Source organism: Ursus americanus, chromosome 19, assembly GCF_024610735.1.
Source record: "Ursus americanus isolate L20-20 chromosome 19, mUrsAme1.1.p, whole genome shotgun sequence".
Classification (NCBI taxonomy): Eukaryota; Metazoa; Chordata; class Mammalia; order Carnivora; family Ursidae; genus Ursus; species Ursus americanus.
This window is the reverse complement of record NC_142145.1, coordinates 184,013-208,954: the sequence shown is the minus strand read 5'-3', so window position 1 is coordinate 208,954 and position 24,942 is coordinate 184,013. Positions and strand designations below refer to the sequence as shown.

General features: G+C 43.0%; 1 protein-coding gene across 3 annotated transcripts in view; it reads left to right on the top strand.

Annotated features, from left to right (window-relative positions):
• The first annotated feature begins 12,346 nt into the window (after positions 1 to 12,346).
• ADNP2 (ADNP homeobox 2) overlaps positions 12,347 to 24,942 on the top strand; it is a 30,135-nt gene continuing 17,539 nt past the window's right edge. The window contains exons 1-3 of one of the 3 annotated variants that reach the window (XM_087869707.1): positions 12,626 to 12,740; positions 14,254 to 14,354; positions 20,980 to 21,102. In XM_087869707.1, coding sequence (XP_087725833.1) covers positions 20,995 to 21,102 — 108 coding nt within the window. In that variant the 5' untranslated portion in view covers positions 12,626 to 12,740; positions 14,254 to 14,354; positions 20,980 to 20,994. Of the gene's footprint in view, positions 12,741 to 12,982; positions 14,355 to 20,979; positions 21,103 to 24,942 lie in introns of those variants that run through there. The other 2 variants (XM_045790348.2, XM_045790346.2) reach the window with 2 other exon arrangements.

Sequence of the window (24,942 nt, the reverse complement as noted above, 5' to 3'; positions counted from 1 at the left end):
GACACCCTACACTTTCCCAACAATTCTCTTAAAACCCCAAATTACCAGTTGCCTCTAGAGATTTTTCCTTCCATAAGCCAGATATGTAGGTAACTATGGAATTAATCCTTGGACCCAAGACTAATTAAAAACTATAGTTAAGGATTTCTCTGAACCCAGATAAGACCAGCAACTATTCATAGGATTTAGAATTCTTTTTGATCCATATGACCCAGGGTTATCTGACCTATATCAACAGAATTTCATATTCTAAATCCTGGATGGCAAAAGTCAATGGGACTGACCTGGAAAGAGACCTAGAGGATCCCCGTTTTCATGATAAAGCAGTCCAAAGATAGTCAGAAAAGTAGGTTGACATCTTCTAAAAGCCATACTTGAAACATTTCCTGTAAAAATCGATTGGACCATAAATGTACACCATGGGGACTATTCTTGAATCCCAGACAACTCTTGTCTTCATCACCAAGCTGTGTCTGCCTTGTCCATGATATTTGATGCAGACCCTAGATAAAGATTTTGATGCTGTACCTGACAAGTATAAATATTCCATGGACATGGACATAGGAAAAATAATTGGATCAGAACCTATAAAAGTTCAACTAGATCCTACCTCGACTAGAACCACTATCTGAACTTCCCTCATATTCCTTGAAACCAGAAGCAAAGGAAAGATCCAGCCTCTAGCTGAAGGTCTCTCATCCATGGACTTCTGATGCCCCATACTCGCCCCTGTAAACTCCTATTCTTTCAGTGAACGGACAAAATAGGTGAGGATATCAACTTGATCAAGGATTTGGGCATCAATAAAGTTGTCATTTCCCCTTCCCACTAACCCACATACCATCCTGTTGTCAGTTCCTCCTAAAGCCACTTGCTCAGTGTGGTGGGTCTTTGTCCTTTTCAGTGTGCCCCTTGATGAAGACACACAGTGCCTTTCACCTTTACCTGGGGAGCACAACAGTATACCTGAATGGTTATGCCCCAGGGGCTCACTGACCCTTCCTCCTATTGTGCCCAGGTCCTTAATCAAGACATAAAGGATCTGAATCACTCTCATGATTCAGTGCTGACACTATAGTAGATGGCTGTCTACATTTGCTCAGAGAACAAAGCCTATGAGAAGGACTCCATTTACTTTCAGCCTTTGTAGAGAAGGGACATCAACTTTCAAAAGATAAATTATAATTTTGCAGAAACACAGCCCATTATTTAGGGTATGACCTATGTCAGGGGGGAAAGAACACTCTTCTGATAGACTAAAGACTATCATGCTTAACCCAGGCCCCTCACAAAGTGACATTTGGGAGGATTTCCAGGTGTAACTGGATATTACAGACAATGCAGGCCATTTTTTCCTGAGATTGTGACACCTCCTTTATGAATTGACTAAGTTTTCAGGGAGGGACTGAGGGACATTTCCTCCTAGAGCTTAAAAACAATCAGGCATTCTGGAACCTGAGGAAGGCTCTTCACCAGCCTCCTTCCTTGGCATCCCTAACTATGAAACTCCCCATCATCTATTTCTGGAAGAACAATCCAGACAAGCCATGGGAATTTTAACTCAACTTCCAGGAAAGCCCGTCACTTACTACAGCCTGGGGTGGAAGTGCTCCACTCTGTGATGTCATCAGCTTGCTCTAATGGTTTCTGGTCTACTGCCTGCTTCTGAAAATAGGCTGCTTCTAGGGAATCTGTGAAGTTCAAAGTCCCTTGTTGAAATAGTCTTCCAGCTGGATGGAATTCTGGATTGCTTCTTTAGCTGTGAATCATGAACCAAATTGTGAAATCTGACTCTCTTGAGTTTTACTGCTGGATTTGTTGTTAGTGATAGATGGTGAGAGACCCTCCAATGAAGTTCAAGAGCAGTTTTCTCAGATGTGTCTTCCAATAGACAAAACCTTGGGATTGAAAGTCATGAAGAAGCTGTTTAGAATGATGTGGTGGGAAGGCATCCTTCACCTGCTAGTGATGGAGGGGGCGGTACATGAGTTCCTTGCAATATTTTCCCATGTCTGTGTGTAGCAGGGCAGGATTTAGTAGCAGAGGTGAAGTCCCTAAATGCATAGGCTATCGGCATTACCAGGTCATAGGGTAACTGATGTGTCCTTGAGGGAGTAAACCATGTGGCTATAAGGACTAGTGGCGTGCTTTTGGCCAAAGGAACTCAGGGTTTCTGAAAATTTTGCTAGTTTTAATTTAAGGATGCCTTTGGCTCTTTCAGCCTTTCCAGAATATTGTGGATGGCAGAGGTGGTATAGTTTTTGAGCAAGTAGTAACTCTTTACAGAGCTCTTTCCTAATGGTTCCTACAGTGTGCGACTGCATCAGTTGGTATAAAAGTTGGGATGCCCTGGTTGGAAACAAAATCAAAGTTTTCAGCAACTGTAAAGGGCTACAGCTTTTTGGCAAGAAAATACTTCAACCCATCCTGAAAATATGCATATAGTAACTAAAACATATTCAAATCCCATGGAGAGTGGAAGCCAGATAAAACCCATTGAAGATATTTATTTATTTATTATTTTTTTATTTTAATGTGTTTTTATTATATTATGTTAGTCACCATACAGTACATCCCTGGTTTCTGATGTAAAGTTCCATGATTCATTAGTTGCGTATGACACCCAGTGCACCATGCAATATGTGCCCTCCTTACTACCCATCACCGGTCTATCCCATTCCCCCACCCCCCTCCCCTCTGAGGCCCTCAGTTTGTTTCTCAGAGTCCATAGTCTCTCATGTTTCATTCCCCTTCTGATTACCCCCCTTTCTTTATCCCTTTCTTCCCCTACCGATCTTCCTAGTTCTTCTGTTCTATAGATGAGAGAAACCATATGATAGTTGTCTTTCTCTGCTTGACTTATTTCACTTAGCATTATCTCCTCCAGTGCCGTCCATGTTGCAGCAAATGTTGAGAACTCGTTCTTTCTGATAGCTGAGTAATATTCCATTGTATATATGGACCACAACTTCTTAATCCAGTCATCTGTTGAAGATATTTAAAAGGCCCTTGAAACTTTGGTTCCAGGCGGTATCCCATTGTGATGGTTAATTTTATGTATGAAGATTATGGGGTACCCAGACCAAGCATTATTTCTGTGTGTGTCTGTGAGTGTATTTCTAGATAAGATTGAATTGGTGAACTCTGTAAAGCAGATTGCCCTCCCCAATATGGGTGGGCATCATTCAAGCCACTGAGGGCCTGAATAGGAAGGAGGAATTAGCTCCTTTTTCTTCCTGCCTGCCTGTGTGAGCTGGACGCAGTCTTCTGCCTTGGACCAGGATTCATACCAACAGGATGTGGACTGGCATTGCACCATAGGTTTTCTGGGTCTTCAGCTCACACAACAGATTGTGGGACTTCTCAGCTTCCTTAATTGTGTGAATCAGTTAGTTCCTCATCATAAATCTTCCTAGCCTGTGACTTCGTCCATGTCCCTCTCTCCCAGATAAAGAATCAATTATTAAAATCTATTGATCAGACTCCAGGTAATTCTAAATTTTAATTCAATAACCTTCATAGAGCAATGGGCAAAATACCCATCACCTGAAAGAGAACAACAGAGTTCCAAATACACAGCCACTATGTCATAGGCAAGTCCTCTGTTCCTGGATCTCCATGTGCCCTGGCTGGATACTACTCTTTTAGGGGCCAGGAGAGTTGGTGCTGCTTGCCTCAGACTAACATCTCATTCACTTTAGGAAAAGTACTCTGAGGCTTGTCTATACACAGAGGTCCTAATTTTAGAGACCAACAGGCTGGAAACCCTAACTCAGTCATGAGCTCTAAAATGAGGCTACCTTGATTATTCAGGCACTTTTCCTGGATGGCTTTCTGATTCACTGTGATGCCAACAACCAGAGCAATGTTCCCAAAGGTGGGAACTCTACAAAGAGAAGGAGAGCTACTGTTTCCCCTAGAGGAGCTGTGACCACTGTTGCCCTGAAGAGCTGGCATAAGTGGTGACAGGTGGTGGGACTTGGTCTAGAGTCCTTGTTGGCTGGTCAGGGCAGTATCTGTACCACTGCTGATGCTTCTTGCTCTACTGGGATTGATGAAGCAGGCAAAGCAGAACAGACCATGCCTTGCCATAAGGAAAAGCTATTTGTCTCTTCAACGTTAATCCTCATGGCCTATGGGATTTTTTCCTCTTGTCTGGGTTGGACAAATGGGGTCCTTAGTTCCATAGCACCCTACAAGACTAAGAATTGGGAGCACCTGGGTGGCTCAGCCAGTTACGTGTCTGACTCTTGATTTAAGCTCAGGTCATGATCTCGGGGTTGTGGGATTGAGCCCCGTGTCAGGCTCTGTGCTGGGTGTGGAGACTACTTGAGATTCTCTCTGTCCCTCTCCTTCTGCCCCTCCCCTGCCTCTAAAAAAAAAGACATGACTATGAATTGTTCTTGTCGTTGTCACAGTAGTCATGACGCTGATCTGTCCCATTCTGTCTGATCTTGAATGCTTCTCTCTCAGGTCAGATGATTGCCATGATGACACAGCAACCGAAAGAACACATCTCATGATATGACTGACTGTGGAGGCAATGAGACAGTCCCCAAGGGGTGAAGGTCCCCAGCCTCCCATGAACTGGTCAGCCTCTCACAGGTGTCAGAAAGACCCAGAGGGGAGGGGAACTGGGAGACTAAATGTACAAATGGACATTTACAACAGTCTCTGCAGCCACCAGCCCAGGATGGGCAGCACTTGGTCAATGACTGCCAGCTTCTCCTGTTCTCTCCTCTTCCAAATTGGGGCCAGCCAGAGGAAGTGCACTCCCCACACCTGTATGCCTCCCAGACATAAGCTGTCACAAGTCTGCTTAGCCACTTCCAACTTCCCTGTGCCAATAGCCTCCAACCAGAGCATCCTCTCCCACCCACTCCTGAGTTTCTACCAAATGCAAGCAATGGTGGATGACTCACTTGTTAGGGCAGGATCTGAATAAATGGCAACTGTGTTCTCACTTGGGTGGTCTCTCTCTCTCTCTCTTTCTTTCCTTCCTTCCTTCCTTCCTTCCTTCCTTCCTTCCTTCCTTCCTTCCTTCCTTCTTTCTTTCTTCTTTTTTTTTTTTGAAGATTTTTAAAATTTATTTGACAGAGAGAGAGACAGCGAGAGAGGGAACACAAGCAGGGGGGTGGGAGAGGGAGAAGCAGGCTTCCCACTGAGCTGGGAGCCCGATGTGGGACTCATCCCAGGACCTTGGGATCACCACCTGAGCCGAAGGCAGACGCTTAACGACTGAGCCACCCAGGTGCCCCGGTCTTCATTTTTTCACATGACAAACTGGATTTATGTAGATTATGAGACTGTCTGAAACAAACAGGTGCTAAAAACTGAAACTGGAGTGACCTTTCCAAACCATACACTTATTTAGATCACCCTCTTGCCTTAAAACCTTTCATGGCTCCCCATTGCCCTTGGAAATAAATCCACTCTTTGTAATTGGACATAATCTATCCCTGATTGGTTTTCCAGCCTCCTCTCTCTTGCACTGGTAACCAAATTGACCTTCTTTTATTCTCTGTAACGTGTCTTGGTCTCTTTTCCTTTTGGGCTTTGGGACAGGCCACTTTCTACCTGGAATAATCTTCTGTTTCTCTCTTCACTTGATTACATCTTCAGTACAGACATCGCTTCCCCAGCCAGCTCTTCCCAATGCCTGCCTGGGTAAGTTGCTCCTCCTGTGGTTCCTGGACTACACCGTTATTCCACTGGTTATTTTCCCATTGATTCCTTGGTTGTGTTTACCATACCAGTGTAAGCTGAATTACACTGGTCATGCACCACACCAAGACTGACTCTGTCAACCCTCCCTGTAGTGTCACTATTGTTCATGTAGATAATCTAAATTAACATATCTGAAAATTTTCTTCTGAAGAAATGATTTGTAGAATTAATTATGATAGGATTACTTTCTATTGGCACGGGATCTTTCACAAAGATGGCGTGGAAGGTGCAGAAGGAATCCCTTGCCCCTCCCAAAGCCAAAGCCAAAGCCAAAACAAAGGAGCTTTGAAGGCCAAGAAATTGGTGCTGAAAGGCATCCACAAAACAGAAAGAAGGTCTGCACGTTACCTGCATTCTGATGACCTAAGACACTGAGTCTGTGATGGCAGCCCAGATATCCTCGAAAGAGTGCCCCCAGGAGAAACAAGGTTGATCACTATGCTATACTGAGTCAGCCAGAAGAAAGCAGAAGACAACCACACACTTGTGTTCATTGTGGATGTCAAGGCCAACTGGCACGCGATCGAACAGGCTGTGAAGAAGCTCTAGGACATTGATGTGGCCGACATCAACACCCTAATCAGGCCTGATGGAGAGAAGAAGCCGTATGTCCGACTGGCTCCTGACTTTGATGCTTTGGATGTTGCCAACAAAATTGGAATCATCTAAACTGAGTCCAGCTGGCTAAATATACATATAATTTTTTCACCAAAAATAAAACCCACCAACACCAACTATATAGACACTTTACAAGTTTATCCTATTATTATATCATCATAATAAACCTAGAAGGTGGTTGTCTACAAAGTGGTTCATATTTTAACTTTATTATTGTATTGAAATATAGAATCATGGGGTTGAAGGGACTCCAGGAAGCAACCTTTATCTAGTGCCTTTTTTGTACTAGAACCTTTGTGTTCAGTTCTTTCCTCTCTGTCATCCATGTTCACAGCTTAATTATCATCTACATTATGGTAACTTTAAATTTTTATTTCTGGGTAGAAATATGAAACATATATAATATTATATATATTATATATTTTATAATATATATTATTTATATAATAATAATAATATAATCTGAATATAAAATTCAGATCCAGACACCTTGAGGTCTTAAGAGCCATATCCAACATGGTCAGGACCAAATCTGTGATCCCTCATTCTCTTTCCTGTTTCCAGTGTCTGTTTTCCTCTCTTTTGAGGTTTTGCATTAAAAAATACTTATTTATTTTGTTTGAGTACAATTGGCACACACTGTTACATTAGTTTCAGGTGTACATTAATGATTCAACATCTTTATAGCGGTGCTGTGCTCACTGCAAGCCTAGCTACCAGCTGTTACCACACAACACTATGACGATACCTGATTATATTCCCTGTGCTGTACCTTTTATTCCTGTGATTTATTCATTCCGTAACTGAAATCCTGTGCCTCCACTCCTCTTCACCCATTTCGCTTATTTCCCTTCCCTCCTCCCCTCTGGCAACCATCAGTTTGTTCTCTGTATTTACAGGTGTGTTTGTTCATTTGTTTTGATTTTTAGATTCATGTATAAGTGAAATCATATAGTATTTGTGTTTCTCTAACTTATTTCCCTTAGCATACCCTCTAGGTCCATCCATGTCACAGATGGCAAGATCTCATTCTTTTTTACAGCTGACTAATGTTGCACTGTAGATACACACCACATCTTCTCCATCCATTCATCATAGATGGACACTTGGGCTGCTTCCATATCTTGGCTCTTGTAAATAATGCTGCAATAAACATAAAGGTGCATGTATCTTTTTACATTTGTGTTTTTGTTTTCTTTGGGTAAGTATCCAGTAGTAAAATTACTGGATCATGTGGTATTTCTATTTTTTATTTTTTGAAGAACCTCCATGCTCTGTCCACAGTGGCTACACCAGTTTGCTTTCCCACCAACAGTGCATGAGGGTTCCCCTTTCTCCACGTCTTCACCAACACTGGTTATTTCTTGTCTTTTTGATTCTAGTCATTCTGATGGCTGTGAGGTAATATCTCATTGTGATTTTGATTTGCATTTCCCTGATTATTAGTGAAGTTGAACATCTTTTCGTATCTGTTGGCCATTGGGATGTCTTCTTTGGAGAAATGTCTGTTCAGGGCCTCTGCCCATATTCAATTGGATTATTTAGTGTTTAGCTGTTCAATGCTTTCCTTCCTGACACTTCACTCACAGCAGTGTCCAAACTATTACCATGTCTTGTTCACTTCGCCCCCTAAATATCTCTCACAGCTGTCTGCTTCTCTTCATCTTCAGAGCTCCTACCCTAATATCAGCTCCAAACTACCATCATCTTCCACCTTCCACCTTCCACTCCAACAAGCTCTTAACTCTTGTTCCTACATCTACCCTTCTCCCATCTCTATTCTTTCCTCCCTGCTATAGCCAGCTATACTTTTCAGATACAAATCTAATTCTATCAACCCACCTGGTGAAAACACTTAATTGGCTTCTCACTGGTCTTAGGAAGACCCAAGTGGCTTCATGATCTGGTCCCTCACCTACTCTTGTAGAGTTTTTCTCCTCATGATCCGCACTTCAGTTGTTCTGGTTTCTTTCATCAATCTGCCTAGGCCATGCTCCCTCCAGGGACAGGGCCGTTGCAGGGGCTGTTCCTGCTGTTTGGAGTCACCTCCCCTTACCACGTCTCACGGCTTTGATCCACTAATGTTTTCTTGTCCCTCTGACTTCAGGTTGTCGCTTCCTTAAGGCTGCTACTGTAGACCAGGTTTCTGCATCACAGATGCTTGGAGAGCATACCTTCTTCAGGGTGTTTACCTCAGTTTGTAATTAAACCGTCATTGTGTAGCTATTTCACTGATGGTGTTCTCCTCCACCGGATTCCAATCTTTCGTTTTCTGTTCATCACTGTCTCCTTGGTACCTAGTAGACACACAAAAATATATATAGAATAGAGTCAAGAAAGGCATGGTTAGATGTAAGTTGTTCTCGAGGAATAACTGTCCCTCTTTTCTATAGAAATTTCAGTGGTTTTAGATTAACCTTAGCCACTTATTTTATTGTAGATGAGCATGTGTACATTTTGTTGACAGATCAACCAGGGCTGCCAAATATAGTTGTGTGCTGTGCACAGTCCCCATGGAGACAAGCCGAGGTGGGGGTGGGGTGGGAGCGGAAATCAAGCCCACTCTATTCACCCAGGTCTGTGTCTCAGATGATAGGATGCTCCCCCCCTTCCCTCACATATAAAGGCACTTCTTTCTCCACGTGAGGGCCCTCTGGGCAGCACAAGACCAAAGGGCTTCCCTGCTTTTAAATTTGCACAAAGGTACCCGTGGGCTGACCTGTCAGGCTCTGGGGCTAGTTTAAGATTTTTCTGTGTTCTGTGGTCACCCAGATTGCTCTCTTTATGCTGGACAGTTATATTACAAATGCTGATTCTGATTATGGGGTGAACTAGATGAGAGAGTAGGAAGGATTCAGCATAGCATCTTCACTTTTAAACCCAACTGAACGACTAAAATCAAAGCATCTGTACTTGTACGGACACCAAGTCAGTTGAGGAAAAGCAGAACAAACTCATGTGTGCTGTCACATGACTTGCTGACATCTCTGCTATGCACTTTCCTGAGTCTCTGAAAATAATCTTGACAAGTTCCACTGGGTCATATTGCCCATTCCTTCTGTGGTGGGGAGGGACGATCCTTCAACAGCATCAAAGCTGTTGATTGTGCTTTGAAACAGCATTCATTATATATCCATGCTGAGGTATTTAGGGATGTAGTGGACTGATGTCAGCAATTTTCTTTGAATGCATCAAAAAAAAAAAAGAGGATGGATCAAGAGATGCATAGTTGGACAGCTGGGTGATACAGCAAAGGGAGCAGGATGTTAACGGTGAGATCTTCGTGATGGTGCCCACTATATAACTATTTAAACTTTTCAATATTTTTACAATGTTTTCATAATAAGATGAGAGAAAACTTTTATTCAACATTTATGAAAGTTGTCTTATATTTATTAAAATATTTATTTTATATTTCTTAAAGTAACCTAGGCACCAGGGATACAATGGTGAAGAAAAGACATAGTTCCTGTTGGCACAGCACTTCCTGAGAGACAAACACATCAGCAGATGGTGATGAAACAACCCATTGAGTGCAGTGACAGACACACAGAATGTTCTGGAATACCAAGGAGAAGTATCTGCCATGTTTTGTGATGTTTCTGCATGGAGTGGTAGTGGTCAGGGAGATCTTCCTAGAAGAGGGGGCAGCAGAGCTCAGCCTCAAATGGCAATGGAATGAAAATTAGTTCAGGTGGTGGGGAGGACAAGAATTCCATGGACACAGGGGTGTTTCTGGTAGCAGGAGATGGGCTGGGACTGGTCAAGCTTGGAGAGCCTGTGTGCCATGCCGACTACTGGACTTGAGAAGGATGTGGAATGGCTGAAGATAGGAAAGGGAATGGCGGGGTCCAGTTTGTCTTAGCTACATCTCTATGGTGGCTGACTAGAGAATGTCCCTGAGGAGCCAAAGCTGGAGATAACGTAGGTGCTTGTGTTGGTGTTCCTCAGGAGGTGACCTGAATTCCAAGGCTGCTGGTGAGACAAGAGATTTGAGGAATGTTTAGGATATAAAATTGGAAAACTGGAGATGGGAAAATGAAGGACAGTTAAGCACACTGCTTACTGTAATTACAAAGAGGGATGATGGGTTATTTGGAACATTTTAAATCTGAGGTGCCTATAGGAGACCCAAGTGGGGCTGCCCGATTGGCAGCCAGAAAAATAAAAGTGAAGCCTAGGAAAGAGGTACATATATAGATTTGGAATTGAAATAATGAAATTTGAATGTGCAATTGATATTAAGAAGGGAGAGTATGCAGAGTAATAAAATGAGAGAGACGGGTCTTCCAGTACCTAGTACAGTGCCTGGCACACAGGATCTGGGTGATGAATATGTGTTGAAAAATGAATGAAAGTGGGCATAATCCTGGAGACCCACGTTCAACGATGGGCTGAGGGAGGGAAGCTGATGAAGATGAGGAATAGTCAGAGAGCCTGGAGATGAAGGGCCACATCTGGGAGTTGTCAGGGAGAGAAGGGCTTCAGGAGAGGGAGAGCGACTACAAATGAAGGGTTAGGACTCACGTCTGTTCTTGGGTTTAACAATTACGCGGTCACTGGTGACCCAGGAGTTTGCGCAGAGTGGTGAGGGCTGTGGCAAGAGAGCATGAGAATGTAGAGTTCAGAGTCCAGTCACGGTTGGGAGAAATGTGACCAAATGCTCTCTTTAGATTACCTTGATCTGGATCAAGGGGGGATAAAAGTCTTTAACTTTACTTTTAATCACACCATGATTTCAAGGAAGATATATAGGGATATCATACCCATTTAGCACTGTGATTCATTATCACATTAAATCATAATTCATAAATAAATATAAAGATCAAACTCTCCTTCAATTGTGGCTTGTGTTCCTGTAGGGACAAAAAAGCAAACTGCGGTCATGTAATATAAGTCCAGAATATAACACATTTTTAAATTAATTCAGACAGTTATTTAGTGCCTGTTATATTTTTGGTCACTGGGCTGTACTGAGCAGAAGGTCCCAGTAAAGAGGGAGAAGCTGAAATTATGGGAGGGGGTGACTGAACATGAAGTGCTGGGCATGGCGAACAGGTCCAAGGAAGGACCGACTGGAGGGAACATGGGCAGACACACCCTCTGAAACGCGCTCTAAGGTCAGGGTGGCTGTTGAGGAAAGGGGTGTGCACGGCGCGGCGGGAGGTGGAGGAAGACCAAGTCTGATGGTCTTGGTGTTGCAGAAGGAGGCGTGGTCTTCTGCCGAAAATGAAGTTGAGGAAGGGCGGGCGTTGCCCAGAGAGCGTCACTGAGGAGGGAAAGGCCTGGAATGGTCATTAAAGAGCAGGACTAGGACAGGGACCGGGTAAGAAAAAGGAGGTGTTTGCCTGACACCGGGCTTCTCATTAAAGTGCAAGATCCCTGAGGGCGGTGTGGTCCTTATCTTCCCCCACAAGTCTGACTCAATGGATGAAGACCCAAAGCTATTCTGAAAGTTCCTACTCCATGTATTCACTCATTTTGAGAAATAGAATATTGCTTCGCAATTAAAATCTGGGCAAAAGTGAACTTTTAGGCCACTTAAGAGTTTTTCCAAATGTATGCAATTAACCTCTTCCCTACACAACAGATAGTAGCTCTAACGAAAAAATCAGAATTCTCAAGAAAAAGTATGACAATTTTCTCAGAGAAGAATCGTGAGGTCAGGAGCCCCCCATCCAGTCAGTTCCCCAATATGTGTCAATTTCAAGGGCACACTTGTCAAACTTCTAATAGCCCAACTTGTGTTCTCCAATGGCAGCGCAGGATTCCCCTCACAGCTGGCTTCCTATTGGCTCTGAGATGTGGGCGGGGCCAGCCATTCCTGCTACTGCCACTAGCTCCACCCCCATTCCATGCAAATGAAGTCAAAGCTCTGGTGAGCCCACGTGATGGGTCACGTGGGTGATGACATCCTCGCCCCACCCCTCCAATGACGTCATCACCTACTCAAACTCTCTCGAGAGTTTGCAGAGATGCTAGTGAGAGGCTGGCAAGTCAGCCCACTGTGGCAGGAAGGGGGTTAGGGGCGGGGGCTCCAACAGGGGACCCCCACTCCCACTCCAGAGCCTTTAGTCCAGCTTCAGGCAGGGGCCCCAAGGGTCCTGTGGGACAGTGCCCAGGGGGTCCCATGCACACTCTCCCCCCATTGGCTGGCTGTACTGGCATGCAAATGAGGGCGCGCGTCACTTCCGGAGGCAAATCGAGCGCCATTTTCTCTTTCTGGCCGTGCTGGGAGGAGGGGACGGGGTCGCGCGGAGGTGGGCGCGCGCCGAGGCGGGGGTCCCGCCGCGCGGGGCGGAGGCGGGCGCGGGCGCGGGGCCCCGGCGGGCAGCGGCGGCGCGGCGAGAGGCGGCGGGGGACTCGGCGGCGGCGCTGCGAGCGCCCAGCGGTAGGTACGACCCCGGCCCAGCCCCGCGGCGACGCCCCCGGCCCTGCCCGGCCCTGCCCGGCCCAGGCCCGCGGAGTCCCGACGGCGGCCGCGGCTCCGCCCCGCCCCGCCCACAGCCCGCGGCCCACGGCAGCCTCATGAATCCCGCGACGTTCTCCGGGCGCGGGGTTCGCGGCTCGGAGGGCGCCCGTCATCCCTCTGCGTCACGTGGGCGTCAGGGGTGGTCGCCAGGGGAGGGGGGCGGGGGGCGGGCCGCGCGGAGAGGAGCAGCTGGGCGCGGGGAGGGTGGTGGGGACAGCCGCCCCCGCGGGGCGCGCCTCCCCGCAGCCCGGCTACCCGGAGCCTTTCCCGGGGGCAGCCTGGAGTGACCGCCGAGGTGGGCCGTGCGGGTCCGGTGGCGGGGAGCTCTGGCCTGGGGCGGTTTCACTCCGGGCGGAGAGGGCAGTGGGAGGGCAGCCCGGCAGCCCCGCGCTCCGGGCGTGAACGGGGATGATGGCTATGCAGATGTTGACATTAAAATGCTAACTTTTCATCATCTGCCTTTGCCGACTGCGTTGACGTAGGTTGTGTTGCAGAATTTCTGCTAACGTTTGGCTTTGGAACGTCAGAGATGAGACCTGCCGGTTCAGATCGTGGGCACTTGCGTACTGATAGATATTTTAGGTGTTTTCTGTGAACGTGAGCGGATTTGCTGGAATGCTGTTAACTCGTTATAATTGAATAGAAGGGTAATCACAGCCTGTGGGAGGGAGGGTAGCGGACTTCCCCTGCCCGGAGGCAGGTGCAGAAGACCTGCGGGGAACACCCGGGTTTACTGCAGTCTGTAGGGTTGGGAGTCTGGGTCCCAGTGGGGCCGCATGTAACTCGCGGGGCTTGTGAAAAGTGCAGCTACATCTTGGGTCGGAGGTAAGGAATACATGTGTAACTACCCAGAGCCATCACTGGACAGCTGGCAGGCTGAACTTGGATATTTCGGTTGGAGTTGGTGGTCTTTCCGCGTGGAAGTGACGGATCTGAGTGTAGAAGGGGACATGGTGCTGCTCTGGACGATGGACAGGATTTTGACTGAGAGGTGCATTTAGGGTTACGAGTTGATTGGTTATGGTAGGTGAAGGGGGAGTTGTGGCAAGATATTTATTTACCTGGAGAGATCCCTGGGCGCCTTCTGAACTCGGGTTTGCCATAGGTTCTTGGTGAGTGTATGGGTGTGGTCCCTTTGAGGGGCCAGGTTCCCAGCGTTCTGCGTGTCCTCCACTCTGGCTGTCACACACGTGTTAGGGCCGTGTGTTACACGCTAGCAGACCCGAAGGCTCATGGCTTGCGGAAGGCGCAGGTCTGGGAACATCGATGCCACAAGTATTGTGTATTCTTTAAGTTGCTGAAAACAGAAGTCCTGTATTGCAGTGGTCGGGACATTGCATGAGATTTTTGGAGTCTCAGCGCTGTTCTTGTGTTAACTCCTTCATCCTTACAAACTGCTTGTGGCAGCAGCTTGTACTCTCCTGTTTTTCAGGTAGGCACCCGAGGCCCGGGGAGTAAGTGACTCACCAGAGATGACGCAGTTACAAGTTGTGGAACTGATTTGAACGCAGGAAGGACAGTTCCAGAGTCTTTGCTGGTGAGACCATGATGTAGTGTTGGCACTCATGTGAAATCCTTTGAGAACTTAGATTTCACAGGAACTCCAAAGTTCTGTGGCTTAAAAAGTATTATTTATTACCAGAACCACTAATTTTTTGGAGTGTATTTTTTCCAGAATGCAATGTTCTTAAATGACCACGATACTAAAAAACAACAAAAGAAACCCTGTAAATGCCCCTTTGGGAAATAATATTTTCTTGTGCACATGAGTGGAATTTTTGGTGGGTCCATGTGTACCACACATTGACATTAAAGGTAATTTGCTCTGAACTGAGGTTGATCAGTTAGTGCATCCGTGTTCGTCTAATGTTTCCTAATGGTGAAGGTACAGATTTAACGTGCTTGTTTTGGGGTGAACCACAGTAACAGTGGTGAGGAAATGGGGGTGCTTACATTCGAGAATACAAAGTTCCTGTTCTCCAGATTCAGGAAAGAAGACTGACATTTCCTTGGTCCTACTCCCAACCCTTGAACAAGTAACTACAGGGCGATTAAAACTTGCCCAATCACTGACAGCCTCATTTCAGTATCCTCCTGAGAGTTAGCCTCCAGGAACCAGCCTCAGATAATCGGCCAATCCCTAAACCAGTGCTTCTGAAAGTCCACCAATCTTTGTATGCCATGCTTCTCAAAACCCTGTAATAAGATCAGTGCCTATTATGTAAAGCCATACTTCTTTGCAAGCAACACGTTTAGCTTCCTTGTTTCAGATACATGCGGATGATGGTCTTAACCTTGGACAGTTCTGTTTAACAACCAGTTCTGGGGAAGGAAGAACCTCGAAGGGTAGAGAGGATAATGGAACTTTAAGGAGGAAATGAAAGGAAGTCTGCTAGAGTTGGGTGGAAAGCATCTAACAATAGTTTTTGTTGAGGCTTGCTCTGGCCAAAGAAGCCAGTGTGGGCTTGAAAGTGACCTTTTGTTTAGTTTTTAGGAACATCATCATCAGGTTCTTGACAAGCTCCTGTTAGGTGAGGCTTTGGGGCTTGAACTCATGACCCTGTGATCAAGATCTGAGCTGCGATCAAGAGGTAGAGGCCCAACCTACTGGGCCACCTAGGCACCCCTAGCTGAGGCTTTTGAAGGCTAGGATCCAATTCAGTGTGTTTCGTTTTTAATAATTTTATTACTTTTTTACTTTATTTCCTAGGATTTAGTATTCTTCAGTTATAAAATGCTAAATGATCCTTCAGTCTCTCCTTCTGCTGAACCTAAGATCTACTTTAGACATAGATAGTGAAATTTGGAAAACTCATTCCAAATTAGCTTCTCAGAAACTTTGTGTTTCCTTTGTACCCACTGGGAATTCATCCCTCTTACTTGTTAACCCTTCCTCCCCCCCAACCCCATCCATTTGATTCCAATCTACCTTTTTTGGCTTTACTTTTGGCCAAATATATTGAGACTTTTCCTTTACCTCAATCTTTTTTGATGCCAATCTGTTAACCTAAGACTATTTTGGGCTCCGACTCTAACTTTCCCATAGCCTTTTTGGCACTCTCTGCATGTCTTATGAGCTTTTCTGTTTTATCTCTTCTGTTCCCTCATTTTGAACATTTGCTGTATATTACACTCTCTAATAGGCCCCAGACATGCAAAGAAAACATGATTCCTACCCTGAAGAAGTTTAGTCTAATAAGAGAAATAGATATGTAAATAGATCATTGGAAACTGGTGCCATGCAAGAAATGTAAACTCAGAGGGGCACCAAGTATGCGCTGGGGGAGGAAGGATTACAAGAGGGCTGTAAAAGTGAAATTGCTGACTCGTAGACATTGTCATTTAAAATCTTGGTTGGTACGGCCAAATTGCCCTCTAAAATTGTAGAAATTATGATTTTTCTACTTAGTTTCACTGCCAGTGAATACTATCAATCTTTAAAAGTTACCGTTCTGGTAATTAAAGATTGGCATTCATTATTTTAACCTGGTGTTCTTTAATTTGATTTGACTCGTTTTTTAGCTTCGATAGCTTACACATTAAAAAAAAAACAACTTGAAATAGTTGCAGATTCATAGAAAATTGCAAATATAATGCAAAGAACTTTTTCCCCTGAAACATCTGAAAGTAAGTTGCCAAACAAGATGCCACATTACCCAAATATTGTCTGTTTCCTACAATAAGAGCATACTTCTGCATATGCAGAATACAGTCATCAGAATCAGGAAATCAGTACGTTATTATCATTGAATCTTCAGATCCCATTGAAATTTTGCCAGTGCTCCAATAACATTTCTGGTAAAAGAAGCTACTTAGAATTGCACATTGTATTTTTAGTCTCTTCCATTGGGAAACAGTTCCTTAGTTTTCCTTCCATGATCTTTTTTTAAAAGGGTGTAATTCATATAGAGTTGTATAGCCATCACCACAGTCTAATGATAGAACATTTCTGGCATACTCCAAAAAACCTGTTTCCAGTCCCAGCCAACTGCTAACCTACCTTCTATCTCTGTAGAGTTGTCTCTTCTGAATATTTCACATAAATGGAGTCAGACAATGTGAGACCTTTTGCATCTGGCTTTCATGTAGCATAATGTTTTTGAGATTCATTCATGTTGTGGCATGCATCAGTACCTAGTTTTTATTGCCAAGTAGCATTCTTTTGTATGGGCATACCACATTTCGTTTATCCATTTACCATTTGAAGGAGGTTTGCATGGTTTCCACGTTTTGGCTGTTATGAATAGGGCTACTTTGTGTGGTCTGGACACTTTTGAATATTATAGGCTAGTTATTTTGTAGAGTGTCTATTAATTTGGTCTAAGAAGTCTACCAGACTTCTGTGAATTACTTTTTCCTTTGGTATGTATGTATGTATGTATGTATGTATTTAGAAGGGAGGGGAGGGGCTGAGGGAGAGGGAAAGAGACTCTTAAGCAGAGACTCCATGCCCAATGTGGATGGAGCCTGACACTGGGCTCGATCTCACGGCCCTGAGATCATAACCTGAGCCCATATCAAGAGTTGGACGCCAAACCGACTGAGCCACCCAGGCGCCCCTTTCCATTGGTTATTATTAAGTAATTTTTAGGGTGGTGCTTGGAAATCATGTACATATACTGTTCCTCATCAGATTTTCAGTGTATTTAATTATTTATATCACCATAGACTTAAGTTTATATTCTGCTGGGTTATATTTTAGTTACTGTTGATGTATACCAAATCACCCCAGAACCTCATAGAATAAAACATTTGATTAAAACTCGTAATTCTTTGAACGTTGAGTTCAGACCAGAGCAGGGGAGATGGCTTGTTTCTGTTCCTCATCTGGGAAGACTCAAAGGCTGGGGTGACTTGACAGTCAGGTGTCTAGAAGTGTCTTCCCTCACATGTCTGGTGATTGATGTTGGAACATCTCCATGTGGGCTAGTTGAGCTTCCTCGTGACATGGTGTCTGGATTCTAAGCGTGATGGTACCCAGAGAGCAGGCAGAAGCAAGTAGCATTTTTATGCTCTAGTCTTGGAAGTCACATGGCATTACTTCTGCCATACTTTATTGGTGGAGGCAGCCACAAAGTTCTGCCCAGGTTGAAGGGGTGGGGCATAAGTGCCCCACTTGGGCGAGGACTGTCAAGATCATATATATATATATATATGTATGTATATTAAGATTTATTTATTTATTAGAGCATGCGTGGAGGGAGAGGAAGAGAGAGAATGTTAAGGAGACTCCATGTCCAGTGCAGCACCTGACATGGGGCTTGATCTCGCGACCCTGAGATCATGACTGAGCCAAAATCAAGAGTCAGATGCTTAACTGACTGAGCCACCCAGGTGCCCCAAGATCATATTGTAAAAGAGCATGTGGGATGGGAAGTACTGTTGCATTGTGTTTGGAAAATTCAGTGCCACAGGTTGTAATCTATTACTGTCATTTATTTGATGCTCAAATTGTCCCATATTTGGGTTGTGGGAATTTATTTAAGTTGGTTGCTTTTGAGTCCTTTTGACATGTCTCACCATTCCTTGAGCTACTTTCTTATTTTCTGGTACAGAATAGTCTTAGCTAGTCTTGTCTTTTCCATGCTCTAGCCCTAGAATCAGCCATTTTTCTAAGGAGCCCTGGTTCTTTGTAAAGGCAGGCAGTATTTAGACAGTAATATTTGAGGGGGGGCACCTGGGTGGCGCGTCATTTAAGCATCCAACTCTTGGTTTTGGCTCATGTCGTGATCTCAGGGTCATGAGATTGAGCCCTGTGTCAGGCTCTGTGCTTAGTTCAGAGTCTGCTTGAGACTCTCTGTGTGTCCCTCCCCCCAGCCCACTTGCATTCATTTTGTCTCTCAAATAAATAAGTAAATTAAAAAGAAAGAAAGATAGATAGATAGATTTGGGCCTTAGGAGTGCTCACTGCTACTGGAGTGTGTAACTGCTTCCAGACTCTCTTAGTGGACAAAACTATGAAATATACACACACACATTTACAACTGTATTTATTATTTATTTGTGTATGTATTAAAAATAATAAGGTCACACCTATACTTCCTATTCTGGTCAAGTGCCACAGGGTTTAGTTTAATTTTATGCCTTTTTAGATATTTTAAAGACAGCTTTATGGAGGTGTAATTTACATACTATACAGTTTAGTTCACTGGTATTTAGTATATTCACACAGTTTTGCATACATCACCACAGTTGATTTTTAGAACATTGTCATTGTTCTAAAAAGAAATCCTGTTCCCCTTAGCCATCACCTTCCATTCCTCCACAACCATAGGCAACTACTATTCTACTTTCTGTCTCTGTAAATTTGTCTGTTCTGGACACATGTTATGAATGGAATCATACAATATGTGGTCCTACGAGTCTGGCTTCTTTTACTTAGCATAATATTCCTCAGGGGTAATCCACATCGTAGCACCTGTCACTACTTCATTTCTTCTCTTCATTTCTTTTTATGGCCAAACATTTTATTGTATGGATATACCACATTTTATTTATCCATTCGTCAGTTCATGGACATGTGGGTTGTTTCTACTTTTTGGCTATTATGAATAATGCTGCTATAAACATTTGTGAACGTCTTTGTTTGGATGCATATTTTTAATTTCTCTTGGGTGAAATTGATGATTCATATGGTATCTATATGTTTCATCTTTTAAGAAACTGCCAGACTGTTTTCCAAAGTGACTGCCCCATTGTACATTATTACCCCAGTGTATGAGAGATCCAGTTGCTTCACATCCTTTCCAACACTTGTGTTTTTTTCTCTCTTTTTAAATTACAGTCATCTTAGTAGGTATAAAGTTACATATTTCATTGTGGTTTTAAGTTTCATTTCCTCACAGCTAATGTTATTTAGCATCTTTTCATGTACTTAATGGCCACTTGCATATTATCTTTGGAGAAATTCAGATCTTTTGCCCATTTTCTTTTTCTTTTCTTTTCTTTTCTTTTTTCTTTCTTTCTTTCTTTCTTTCTTTCTTTCTTTCTTTCTTTCTTTCTTTCTTTCTTTCTTTCTTTCTTTCTTTCTTTTTTAAGATTTATTATTTTTTAGAGAGAGAGCAAGAGGGGCAGAGGGGAGGGAGAGAGAAGCTCAAGCACTCTGCACTGAGCACCGAGCCCCACGTGGGGCTGGATCCCATGACCCTGAGATCACGACCTGAGCTGAAACCACCAGTTGGACACTTAACAGGCTGCAGCACCCAGGCACCTCTCTTTACCCATTTTTAAGTTGGGTTATTTGTCTTTTAATTATTGAGTTACAAGAGTTCTTTTCTTTATATATTCTGGATATAAGTTCCTTACCAGAAATAGGATTTGCAAATGTTCCCTCCCATTTTGTGGATTCTTTTTTTGGTTTTTTGGTATGGTTTCCTTTGAAGTGTAAAAGTGTTTTATTTTGGGAGCGCTTGGGTGGCTCAGACTGTGAAGTGTCTCCTTCAGGGCAGGTCATGATCCTGGGGTTCTGGGATTGAGCTCCTGCTCAGCGGGGAGCCTGCTTCTCCCTCTCCCTCTGCCGCTCCCCCTGCTCCTGCTGTGCGCGCTCTCTCTCTCCACTCTCTCACTCAAATAAATAAATAAAACAAAAGTCTTCAAAAGTTTTATTTTGATGAAGTCCAACTTCTCTTTTTCTTCAGTTGTTAGTGGTTTTTGGTGTCTTATCTAAGGGTCCATTGCCAAATCCAGGTTCATGAAGATTTATGCCTGTTTTCTTTAAAGAGAGTTAACGTTTAAGCTCTTACATGGAGGTGTATGATCCATCTTGAGGTAATTTTTGTGTGTGATGGAAGAGAAGAGTCCAGCTTCATTCTTTGGCATGTGCATATGTAGCTGTCCTAGCATAATTTGTTGAAAATTACTTTGTTCTTTTTTTTTTTTTTAATATTTATTTATTTGAGAGAGAGAGAGTGCACGGGGGCGAGGGGCAGAGGGAGAGGGAAAGGGAGAGTCTCAGGCAGACTCCATGGTGAGAGTGGAGCCCGATGGACTTGATCTCATGACCCCAAGATCATGACCTGAGCTGAAACCAAGTAGGATGCCCAACTAACTGTGCCACCCAGGTGCCCTGAAAATTACTCCATTCTTAGTGTTTTACCAACTCAGTTAAATACATAGATGTCAATATAGGTACTCAGTTTTGTTTTCTTTTTCCTTTTTTTAAGGAAAAAAATTCAAAAATGTTTCAAATTCCTGTGGAAAATCTTGACAACATCAGGAAGGTACGAAAAAAGGTGAAAGGCATTCTTGTGGATATTGGGCTTGACAGCTGCAAGGAGTTGCTGAAGGTAAGAGTACATAAGTGAGGTTAGGAGAAGACAGTAACATTAGAGATGCAGGGTTGGCTTTATGGAGGTGAGATCTGAATCGGGAGTGTTCAGAATGGGTAAGGTTCCTCAAGGTGGAAATTGCTAATATTTCAGATGACTGCACGAGAGCATAATTAGTTCTTATTTATGTCTTTCTGACTTAAAGTGAGCTACTTTAAGCTGTTCAAGTTTTTAAAGTTACTTTAAGGTGGGGCTTTTTATAGTTATTAGTTATCAAATATATTTTTGATCTTTGAAGGGAATGTGTTGAATTACTTGTTATTTTAGCAAAAGAAGACCCTAACTTAATCCCCTGGATTGTTGGAGTAATTACCAAATGGGGATTCATATATGATGTGATAGGGCTTTTCTCATTTGTGAATTTAATATATGCAGTTTTAACAAAAGTTTCAAAACTAAGGTCACGGTCACATACTCTGATAAGTTGTGTTCTCATAACTTTTTCCTTTCTTATACCTTCAGAATATATGGCTGGCATCTATAGTAAAGAAATAGAAATTGTTAAGTAAGGCTTGGTGTGTTTTAAAGCCATTGGTAATTCTGTGCATGTTTATTCATAACTGTAAAAATAAGGACCATGTCTACTTAGAGTTTTTTTAAAACTTGTGAACAGTTCACTTCACAGTATTGGTCTGGGAAGGGTTCAGTTTCTTATTTTTCAAATCTCATACTTTCATCCAGATTGATTTTATTTATAAAAAGGTGATCCAATACTGAAAGACTAATAATTACCCGGATCCTCATTAATGGCCAGGATTGATTTTTGCCCTCAAATAGACAAATACTAATTTCTGAAGGACCCCAGGTAATTCTCTGTTCAAACATTGCCATCTCAGAGAGCTCTTCCCTCTGAAATGCTTCCTTCTCTGTTCTCTGTTGTCTTACCTGCTCTATTTGCTTCAAAGGTCTCATAGTACCTGATATTCTTTATTGTCTGTCTCCCCCCGCTCTCCCCACCCCCGAATGTAAGAAGACAAGGACCTCTTCATTTTGTTAGTCCACTATTACCTGTGATCAGAATTGTGGTCTGGCACATAGATGTTTAATCTGTCTATCTATATATCTTTTTAACAAATAAGTTTTGAACGAATGAACAAAAGTAAAACCCCAAGTAGAGCGATACTTTTAATAATACACTGTGACCAAAAGTCCATTTGCAAATAAAAGGATGGCGGAGGTACCAGAGTGGAAGTTCTTGGGTAGATATTCCTGCTCAGGAATAGTCTTAAAGTAAAAGAACCTCAGAGTTCTTTGCATTTCTGTAAGTCCTATTTGATGCATGAGGACGAAAGCAAGGTAATTATTTGGAGATAAGATGGAGCAGGTAGATAATAGACATAGTCCATTGTTAGTAGATAAGTCATGTGAAGTTCCTGGACACAGTTCCAGTACAACACCAGGTGTTCTGGTTTCCCAAGTGTGGGAGTTCTCTGAAGCGGGGAATGAAATTGTTATGGAGGCTTCATTACATAGTCAGGATTGATTAAGTCATTGACTGATTCAACCTCCAGCCCAGTAGTTGGGGAGGCCTGAAGGTTCCAACCCTCTGTTCACAAGATTGGTCCTCTGGGGAACCAGCTGCGCCCTTGAGTAGGGTCAACAAGTCACCCTCATTAATAACAAGACATTGTACCTTTATGGTTTTGAAGCATTTTCAGGAACTGTGAATGAAGACCAAATTTATCTGAGAAATACATATTTGGTCATCTGAATGACCTTATAAATAATTTCTTACAACTTTCTTGTAAATCATTTTATCGCAATAAGTACATGTATTTAAGTAGTATTTGTAGAGAATATATAAATAAGCCAAGGATACAAGTGTATGTGTACAGATACAGGGTACTTCAAATGATACTATATGGGAACCCCCTACAGTGGGGCCTGGCATGTGGTAGATGCTCAAGAAATGGGCCCTGAAGGAATAGTACTACCCTTCAGTAGACAGGCTGAGAATGCTCTTGGATCATTGGGGGGTAAAGAGTTGCCTTTTATTTTAATCTTGACTCAGCTAATTATGTGCCCTTGGGCAAATCTGTTCATCTTTGGGCCTGTGTCTTTACTACAGTGAAAGAGTGTAGAGAATTAGGATACTAGGATACTCTCCTCTGTTGGAGAGATGACAGTTTAGCAGGAGCAGAGAGACAAACAACAGTAATAGTGAGAAACAGGCAGAAAGATCGCTTCTAGCAGGGGAGGCTAGAGTAGCCTTTATGGAGATGAGATTTGAACTGTTTTTTGTTTGTTTTTAAAGAACGGGTAGCATTATCCAGGTGAAAGAATTAGAAGGGGTATTCCAGGAACATGGAATTTAACACCACAACCCAGTTGATTAACCCCCATCAAACCAGGCTGAGTGAGATCAGGAACACATTACCCTTTAACTAGATTAACCAGTCATTCGCATTTTATCCTGTCTGCTTTAACATTTGCTCCTTTGTGTGTGTGTGTGTGTGTGTGTGTGTGTGTGTGTGTGTGTGTGTAATCAAGTCTTCAAGTGTGTGTTTTCTAAGAATAAGGATAGTCTCTTACATTACCACAGGATGGTTATCAGCTGAAGTAAGCTGGTATTTTTATCTTGTCTGATCATTTATAGCACTCCTCCCTGTCTGTGACGGACCCAGTCTAGGATCAGGCATGGCCTTCAGTTGTCATGTCTCTTTTTTTCGTCTCTTTTGAGTGTGAATTCACTTTTTACATGGAATTCTGCTCCAAAATTGGTTTTGTTTTATTCTTAGATAAAACATCCGTAATAACTAAAAATTTTCATCCTTGAATCCTTTGTTTTTGACATTGTATAGAACAATATTCCTCACTAACTTCTGTTTTCTTAGTCAGCCTAAGAATGTGTTTACTCATCTGAATTTGTTCAAGAATTGTTTACTATCTTGACTGCTGACACAGATACGTACATACTTCTCAAGGGAAAATTGAGAGATTTGAATGGCTTATGACTATTAAGTTAGATTAACTATTGGGTTAAATGTTACTAATTCTTTTGGGGGAAAAGTTTTGTTTTTTTAAATCTGTAGTTCTGTATTTTATAAAATTGTTTAAAATTCAAGCATTGTGAAGTTCAGTTTAGAAAAATTAGAAAATATACGCAGAAACATAGATAAAGAAGACTCATTTGTAAGCCATTACCCAAAATATCCACCGTTAACATTGTTGGATGTCTTTCTAGATTTTTTTTAAGTGGGAGATCAAACTACCTAAGATACTGTATTAGCTTTGTTTTGTCTTTTCACTGAATCTCATATTAAGAATTCTTTTCCGTTTTAGATGCATTTATTCTTCATCCGCCATAGTACTTAGAATTTCTTGGTTTCAAGCAACAGAAACCAACACTAGACCAACTTAAGCAAAGAGAATATACTGGAAGACTGAGGCCTCCAGAGTCTGCACTGGAGACTGAAGGAGCTGAGGGAACACCTGTCCGTGATTCTTTCCACTTCCTTACCCAGCATTTCAAATTTTAGTGGGGCGTCACTCTGCCTTCTCTGATCTCCAGTGTGTCTGGGACTCTTTTCATCCCAAGAGTTAAGACCTCAAATTTTAGGCTATATAGTTCTCGTTGAAAGCCTGAGAAAAATGAACTTTAGGGAAGACAGACTCTTCCAAGACCCTTATCTTTTCTAAAAGTAGATCTAAACCCTGCTACTCATTAGAGTCTCTCGATTTTTTTGTAAGTTAACATTTGATCATTTAAAGTAGGGGCTGGCTTTGCAATTTATAGGGCACTGCGCACAGTGAAAATGTGGACCTGGGCTGATCCACAGGCCTGTTGTCCCAACCCAC